Source organism: Benincasa hispida, chromosome 4 (genome assembly GCF_009727055.1).
Source record: "Benincasa hispida cultivar B227 chromosome 4, ASM972705v1, whole genome shotgun sequence".
Taxonomy (NCBI): domain Eukaryota; kingdom Viridiplantae; phylum Streptophyta; class Magnoliopsida; order Cucurbitales; family Cucurbitaceae; genus Benincasa; species Benincasa hispida.
Genome location: NC_052352.1, coordinates 34,204,544 through 34,214,025, shown reverse-complemented (window position 1 = coordinate 34,214,025; position 9,482 = coordinate 34,204,544). Strand labels below are relative to the sequence as shown.

General features: G+C 32.7%; 1 protein-coding gene across 1 annotated transcript in view; it reads right to left on the bottom strand.

Annotated features, from left to right (window-relative positions):
• Nucleotides 1-7,689: 7,689 nt before the first annotated feature.
• Nucleotides 7,690-9,482, bottom strand: part of LOC120076173 (AP2-like ethylene-responsive transcription factor At1g16060) — a 31,841-nt gene continuing 30,048 nt past the window's right edge. Inside the window, exon 8 of the mRNA XM_039029942.1 lies at nt 7,690-7,901. Coding sequence (XP_038885870.1) covers nt 7,690-7,901 — 212 coding nt within the window. The remainder of the gene's footprint in view (nt 7,902-9,482) is intronic.

Genomic DNA, 9,482 nt, shown 5'->3' with positions numbered 1-9,482 from the left:
ACTCATTTTAGTATGTTAATATATCTTTCATTCGGTTACTTGGACCTATTTTATTCATGTATTTTTATTAGCTTTAATTTAACCCAAATGTTTAATTTAAACATAGGAATGGAAATGACACATTAAAATTCCACAAATGAAAAGACATAATAATTTTAATAGTAAAAAGTGTGGATAGTGGGTTTTTTAAATATAAAAAATATTTAAAATATTTACATTTTATAGTAAAAATTTCAAAAGTACAAAGCCCTTTGGACTTTTTGGTATAAAGTCTAAATATTTTTATAGATTTTTCTTTTTATAAGAATTTATTTATATATATATTATATATATATTATATATTTTGCATTTCAATTCTTTTCTTTATCTTCTTTTAATAAGTAAATTGAAAATAAACCGCACTGATAGACAGGACTATTTGAAGCTCATTTATGGCAAAGGGTCTTGGAATCCAACAAAAGAAAGAAGGGAAAACAAGGTAAAATGCAATTTAGAAAATTATCTTATATCAATTTTGGCCAACTTCATATATTAATATATTTTGTGTTTGTGGATACGGCAAAGCTCCTTATTTCTCCTTAGTTTGCAATAGGGGTGTTCAGTTGGGTTGGGTTGAAAATTTTTTCAACCCAAATAAACCTTATTAAAAAATTAACCCAACCCAAACCCAACCATGAAATATTTAGGTTGGTTGATTTGGGTTAATCGGGTCATTTATTTAAAATTTTGTTATAAAAAGAAAGTAAAACGTAAATATGTAAAAATCTAATTTAATTGTTTTCATATTGAATTAAGATTAACAACTCAATTTCAATTTATATAATGAAAATTTTATGTAGATAAACTACTTTTAAAGGTTGTTGAAGAATAAATTATTCAAAATATATTGATCTCTTTCTTTATAGCTCAACTAACATCAAGTATGTACTATCAATTTTGATGTTGAAGGTTTGATCTCCGTCTCATCCCACGTATTATCAAAATATATATATGTGTGTTTGATTCTAACTCCTTTTTTAAAATACTTATATTTAAATTACAAATAGTTTATCATCATTGCTAAAGATAACAATGTTAGAGTAGTGCCAACATGGATATATTTCAATTAGTATAAAGTATATAGCATAGATTAAACCGTCAAAAGTTCAAATTATGTATTTTTCATATTATTGAACAATGTTTAATTTGTGACATTAGCTCGCAACTCTGAAGTTTGCAACATTACTTGCAGCGTTACAATGCTCCGAAGTTTGCACAATGCCAATGTTGTAACGCTCTTCCTAGTATTGCAGTGCTGCGGTGATTTCTATAAATACTTCTCTTCGTCTTTAAGTTGAAACATGCTAAATTTTGAGGGTTGAACTGATGGAGGCTGAAGTTAAACTTCAATCTTCTTTCTTTCCCTTCAAACTTTAGTATCTTTAGGTTAGTTTTTCTTTTTATTTTGGGTTGTAATCTACGAATTGGATAACTCCTATCTAATTTCTTTTGAGCAAGAGTCCTATGTTTATTTCCTTGAAGGTTTTTTTAGTTAATTTAATTGAATTGTTGTGAACTCTTTGGGATCATTTGATTGAATCTTAATGGAATCTTTTTACATTGATCTGACAAATTAGTTTATTGAAATTCTTGTTTGCAAAATCGTCATAGCCTATGCATATATTGATTGATTTAGTTGCGCATATTAGAATCACATGTGTAAAATCTAGATTTTTTCTGACCAAATGCATGTATGCCCTAATATAATCTTTTCCAAATAAATCATGCTATAAGATATGGCCTTTTCAGCTTGTAGTATGTCTCAATAATTGAACCCTTTCGTAGAGCAATTCAAATTTTAACTTATATGTCACTAAGAAGGAAGAGTTGTAAATTGAATTAGGGCTAATTTAGTTTAATATCGAATTTGGCTAATTGGGCTATTAGATTTTCTAATAGGTTGAGAGATTAACAGATTTAGTGTAATTAATTGATGTCTAATGAAATAAATTGTATAGGAAACTCTTTCTTACTCTAAAAGTTAGATAGACTCCTATTCTAGATTACATTTAACTTTTTATTTTAATTTCACGCATATATCTCTTCCACATAAAACCCCCCAGTTACCGCTCTATTTAGAACATTAACTAAACAATCGCGCTTCCCTGCGGATCGACTCGAACTTACCGCTGTTGCTACGTTTCAGTAGTAATAGGAGTAGTTCAGTATATATAAATTTTCTTTTTATCAAGTTTGAAGCTTATTAACGACGTAAGTTTCGGGCCTGTTAGACTCCCTGTAGAAAAAAGGTGATGCATGTGCTGGCAAACATATCCAAAGATCTTATTGTTTTGGCTCAGAACATTTCTACCAAAGAATCTGAAGTGCATGATATGTTCAATTTACTTGGCAGTGCTTTGGATGGTCCTAATCAAGGTGGAAGCTCTGGTGCACAGGATGGTAATGATTGATGTGGGTGTTGCTATTTCTGTTGATGTTGTTTTTTTTAAGCATGGCATAAAGGGGGAGAATAAGAAAAGACTTTGAGTTTTCTTGTTTTTGTTGTTCTTTTTCTCTCAACTGCCTTGATGTGTTCTTTAGAATGTTATGATCCTTTTTAAAGACTTTGTTAGAATGACATTGTTATTTGCCGGTTGTTTTGTCATTGCTTAAAATTTTGTCAAATGAGGAGTTTGTTAGGTTTTGTGTGGTTGCCAATATTTGTTTAAGCATCTTAGATATTCTGAGAATTATCTCTGCATTGCTACTTTCAGGAAAAGGAATATTTTTGGAAATGTCGGTTCTGTAAGATTTTTTGTTTATCAATTTTTTCCTTTTCTGTGATATTCTTTCAATATCCTTTTTTTTTGGCTGCCAATTGCTATGGAATTTAGGGTTGGCCGAATTTTTTTCGCTGCTCATATTTAAAGGGTTCTTTACTCTCTGAAGACAACAGTCGTATTATTCTTTTAAGCTCATATTGTGGAAGAACATTATGTGCACTCGGTTGACTGTGTAATGCATGGACAATCTGAGTTCTCTTGTTCTCGAAGACATTATTTGTATTCCTCACTTCAAGGACAAGACAAATTTTTTAGAAGGGATTCTCAAACTTCGGAGGAGCCTAAGTCACTCAAGCAAAGGGAACTTTGCGTTAAAGGGAAAGATACAACCAAAGTGGGAAGTAGTCTCACGGCTTGAGGGGAGCTCAACATTATTGAGAGAAAGTCTCAATCTTAATAGGATCCTAAGATTTACTTCACTAATAATACAACTTAGTGGGAGCTAAGGCACGGTGAGAAGGAGTCTCACACCTAGGAGGAGCCTAGAGTATTTATTGTATGCTTAAGTTGTACGAAAGTCACTGTGATCGTGCATCTACTACAGATAAGGACTGCATTGTAATTGCTTTCATTGATATTAGTGGAGTTATCTTTCATAGGCATTCTGCGCCCCAGACATAGATGATTCACACCGAACTGAGTTACCAATATCTGGTGTTATAATTATTTATTCTTTCTGCATTTTTTGATAATTGTCTTGTGAAATGCTATAACATAAGTCATAACATTGTTAACGTGCAGTAGATACCTCATCGTTTATCACTATTTATTAAAAAAAAATCATTGATTTATTAATAGTTCTTTACTTAGTAAGCTAAGTTAAAATGTGCTTAAAATCATAATTGGTTCGAAAGACACTTGATTTGTGATTGAAATTATTGTTCAATAACTAAAGAGAATCAACGGTAGTTATTGAAGGAAATCGGATCTGAGATTTCTATGAGCAGCAGAACAAGACTATATTCCAAATTACAATCATGAATTAACATAACATTTACAGTCATCTTTAAACAAGCGGTTATACAATTCAAATGCAGAAATTACAGCATGAATAACTACAAATGCAGTAACGGAAAACTCTACAAACATTTGTAGATGCGTCTTCACGCTCCGTTGCGCAACTGGCTGGAACAACAGCAACCAAGAACACTCGATGTACACGACTAGGCAAGCGGGAGATGGCTGAGACCTATCGTATAGGTCGATGCCCAATCATTTAGAAAAGCTATGCGATCGTTTAGCTCTATCATTTACCTCGGTCTGTCGTCTACGACTCTACACGATCGTTTACCTTGGGTTAGCAATCGTCTAACAAAGCTATGCGATCGTTTAATAAATACTGTACGATCGTTTAGCTCGCCACTACATGATTGTTTAGCTCGCCCAGCTGTCATTTAGTAAATCTGAATTTACTTGATGCCTTCGTGAGTTTCTTTTTCGCAAGAGAAAAATCAAAAACATTTTCAAAATAGGAAACCACTTTCCTTTTAAACTCACGGTTACCATGATCATAACCACCCACTACTTTGGTTATTTAAAAGAAAAAGAATTAATTATCCAATAATTAATATTATTATAAACATAAATGATAACCAACTTATCATACTATATTTAAAACCTATAGTTTTAATATTTCATCTCATGAAACATATAAACCATAGTTCTTTTTCTATTCCATGGTACTTAATGTAAATCTCATTTACATCAATCATCCATTAGATGTATCTCATACATCATACCGATTATATCATATATAATCAAAATACCTCTTGTCTATTTGAACATTTCAAATCAACACCAAGAACTAATCCTCGACTGAATTCAAAATACCAAGGGGACCTTATGGACCTGTAGCTCCGAAGCTCCAACGGTACGTGAATAACTGACTAAACTTTTTAGTCACGGGATCCACCATTCGTTAACTGTCAGGCACTTCACTAAAGACCAATAACTGAACTCTTCTTACCACAGATATATTATGTGTCCATCTTAACCAATCAGCAGTGCGACAACTCTTCACAAATCGCTTGTAAGTACAGCTAGCCAATAACCGTTATGCCCCTGGAGTTACATCTATTTCCTTAAGTACACTGATCCCTCTAATGAACATAAGTCATAGTCCTACTATGACTGAGTCTTCTCTTCCAAAGATAAGCTGTGACCGCTATGTTCAAGACCTGGAATTAGTCCTTAAGAGAGAAATCTCTTTACTTATCCCTGCTTTGGGAAATGAGTGAATTCCATATTGTGGATTGAGTTCCCAGCTCCCAGATCAGACAAGTCCCCAAAAAGGTAGGCATGTTGAGTTGGCAATCTGGCCACTCTTACCCATACTAATCAAAGGATTGCCATCAAAGATAGGAGTTCTCAAAACACTCAGGATTCAGGTCATGTCACCTATGGTCGTTTAGTTGAGATGTAAGTCTCTAGTATCAACGGCGTTATATACAGAGTCTAGTCATCTCGTGGTCCAGGTCTTATACAAACTCTTTGTATAGGAAACCCCCGCTCTACGTCTCCACATGAATGGTCAGGATCAACCATCTGTAGTAGTTTACAATACTTGCAAATCTCTACAAAGCGGGCCGTATCCATGTGTCACCAGGATCAGGTATCTCACCTTAATACTTATACTACAGACCAATTTAGGTTATCACTTAAGGCATGATCCACTTGTATATCACATATATATGCTTAAGTTCACATAAGATAACTAAGGAGCTTTGTTTATTGGATATGAGTAAATGCCACAATTAAATAACACTTATTTTATTCATTGAACAATTTGTATCTTTACAAAATAACGAGACTATGGGAGAATTAGGACATCAATCCCAACAATTATGACACAAGTTGTTATTGTGGAGATAAAAGAATTCTTGGTGGATCAAAATGCATGTAATAGTGCATAAGAGTACAACCCTTGGTCTATAGTACAACGACCTTGAGTTAATGAATGTAAATTGATTAATGAGTTTAATAAATTTGTATCACTAAAGGTTAAAATATTTACATCATAAGATCCCATTGCTAGATCTTAAGAACTTGTAAGACATTTTGTTGGAAGAGAAATAAAATAGAAGTTGGAAATCTCAAATTAATATTTAATATATTGTATTTATGAAATTTGAAATTCAGTATAAGTTAAAAATATTTATAGTTTTAGTTATTTGTATTATCCCATTATCCATATTATTAAAAAGAAAATATTATTTATGTAATCTTAATAATATTTTGATGACATATAAGAGGACCATACCTAATAAATAGGCTAAAGAATCTAGTATATGAATAAGGTTTCGAAGCAAATTTTGATAACACAATTGATATAACTTATTATGTAATAGTTAATTACTCTGTTGCAACGTCATTACGACGCAAAGCGGTCAACAACGTCCTTTCTTATGAGTCTCTTTCGAGGTTAGAATTTTGCAGTTGTCACAAAAAATTGTGGGGTGTGATTAGTTATTCATTTTAGTTTGAAGAAAAACTGGAATACTTAACCAAAGTTATATTCAAATGATTGAGTGGTAGTTGAGATGTTAGTACCTTACAATAGCTATTTGAAATGTTTTACTTTGTTATTCAATTATTTATTTCATCTAGAAAGAAATATTTGCTTTTTTTTTTTTTAAATTGGTGTCCTAGTTTTATTGATCAATGTTCAATAACAAAACACGAACTCATAATTACGAGTAGTTTGAGGCCATTAAAAAAACGAATGGAAATTTCATATTTTTCTATGATTATTATCCAAAAAAGAATGATATTAGTTCTCTAAACTAATAGTTTATTTTAAAAGTAAAACTTTAAAAAACTGATTAATTTGACTTATATGGTAGTAGCTCCACGAAGAATTATCTTTTTGGCTTAAATCGTGTTAGTTTTATGGAATTTTATGATTAAATTTTATTTATGGCGGGAAATTGAGCTTGAGAGGCCTTTGAGATGTATTCGGTAAATTCTGGAGATTAATGAAACATTTAGAGGTCAATTCAAGTAATCGAGCTCAAGAAGATGCATAAGGACGTCATAGTGCAATGTTGCAGCTAGCATCCCGACACTCTTAAGAGTTCAAGAAATGTTGTGATGCACTAACTTTATAGCTAGCTAGCAACATCGCACCACTAGTCTTGTACATTCAAGCGTCAAGAAAATCTCGAATGCCCCTATATAATGTTCTTTTAAACTCTAGGGCTACTTGAGGGAAAACCCATTATTTTCGGCCACATATTCTTGTACATTTGTCTGTTTGTTTTAGTTTTCTTAGGGTTTTTTTTTTTAATATAATTTTTGATTACGTAATCCATTTGAATGACTACTAATCTTAGCTACATGATCATAATAATTTATGAAGTAAAGACATATTTTCATATATTAATGGAAAGAACATGAACTTTTTTAGTACAAGAATTAGGGGTAGAAGAATTCTAACCTCTAATCTCATGGTCAAGTGTGTTTGTTTTATCTCAATTGATATGCTTATTATCTTGGAGATAGAACAAGAATTAATTAGTGTGCTCACTAAACAACTATTATTACATATTGAAATACAAATTTGTCCAAGACCAAGACCTTGTTGATTTCGTCAAATAACTATAGTTTAAACATGACAGACACACAACACCCTCTTCAAAATGATTCTTCAAATATTTGAAAAAACAATCATTTTACACCGATCTTAAATATACGACATCCATACGTACACTCTCGGGCAACTAAAAATGAAATATATGGGATCAAATCAAAGAGTAGTAATGGAAAGGAGTAGATAGTGATAAGTTGGTAATTCCTTGACATGGATAGTGTAAATTCAAGTAGGGATTATTAGAATCAACAAAGTCAAGTAGCTGTCTCTTATACACATCTAGATGTGTATAAGAGACAGATGTAGGGTATTATTATTTGGAGTATCAATTGGAAAGGAGGAAATTGGTGAAGAAGGTTGCTTATGATTTGGATTGTGTTGGGGTTTAAGCCATCTTATGTAACTACTCAAATCAAAGTTGGTCACTGCGTTTATGCCTCTGTATTCTATTGCTGCTATGTCATATGCTCTTGCTGCCTCCTCTTGTGTACCTACACATTGTTAAGATTTTTCTCTCAACTTTTCAGAAGCAACTGTTCTAAAAAAAACAATATTATTTTCTTCTTTTGTAACCATTTCTCCCCAGATAACCATTTGATTTTTGAAAATTTTGCTTATTTTAAAAAAACAAAACATGTTTTTGAAACCTACAACATACGTTTTTTAGCTTTAAAAATGTGGTTTTGAATTTGAAAACACTCCTAAAATCTAGACAACATAATCGATAAACCAATAGATGGTAGTGAGAGTTTATAGACTTAGTTATCAAAACAAATGGGCATCAAATGGGGTCTTGATTGTTGGTTTTTTAAATTAACGAATCTTAACTCTACTTTTCGCACATGTTTTAGAATATCGAGCGAAATTTTAGAAGAGGTAGTTTTATTTTTAAATTCGAGTAAGAACTCAAATGTTTGTTCAAGAAATGTTAGGAGAAAGTTATTGAGTTTTTGGCAAAATATTAGAAGTGTAGTTGTCCCATATAAAAAAAGTTCAAGGAAATCATGAGTTCTAAACACTAAAAATGAACCTAAGTCTTTGGTTTCAAATCGTCCACAATTAGAAATACTTTATGTTTAGGTGAGCTAACTTGTAACGACCCAGATCTGTACGCATACAGGAAATTAAATATCAAATAATAAGCAGGACGAAATTTTATTTAAAGGGGTGGAAATTTAGAAAAAAAAATAATAAATAATAATAATAATAATAATAATAAAAAGTAAATAAATTGGAAATTGGAAACTTATTCATTATCCAAAAGATAATGAATAAGGGAGCGAGCGGAAGCGAGAAAGTGAGAGAGAGCGAGAGCCACACCAGCGAGAAAACTGGAAAAAACGAGATTCTGAGAAGAGAGCTGCGTGATCGAAGGAAGAATTGGAGAGCGAGAAACCCAGCGAGCGATGCTAGCGAGATTGAGGTTGGCGAGAGTAGAAAGAGCGAGATCCCTGGAGAGAGCGAAATTGAAGGAAACTTGGAGAGAGCGAGAATTGTAGCAAGGAAGTTGGAAAGAACGAGAGTAAAGAGAGCTATTCTTAGCGAGACAGTAGGAAAGAGCGGGAGCGAGCGAGAGAGCGAGAGCGGGAGTAGGAGCGAGAGCGAGAGCAAGACAAGAAAGCTGGAGAGAGCGATAGCGGGAAAGCTGGAGAGAGCGAGACGGAAGAGAAAATTTGAGAACGAGAGTGGAGAGAGCGGGATTTTCAGCAAGAAAGCTCCAGAGTAAATTCCTAGCGAGAAAACGGGAGAGAGCGAGATTTTAAGAGCAGAGTGAGCGAAAGATTTGGACAGAAGCGCGAACTATATCGTTGAATTTTGTCCACGGATCTTTATTAGATTATAATGGAAAACAACCCTAAAATTGAATCAAACAAGAATGATGAACGTAAAGGGCAAACATTAGCCAAAATTAGTTGTACTTATTGAAAAGAGGGAAAATCCATAAACCATTAAGTTAATTTTAAAGAAAATCACCTTTACGATGAATTTGTCACACTAGAAGAAGAAAAAGGCTGAAAACTACTATAAATAGGACCCTTTGGCGAGATTAACCCATTCTCAAACAACACTCT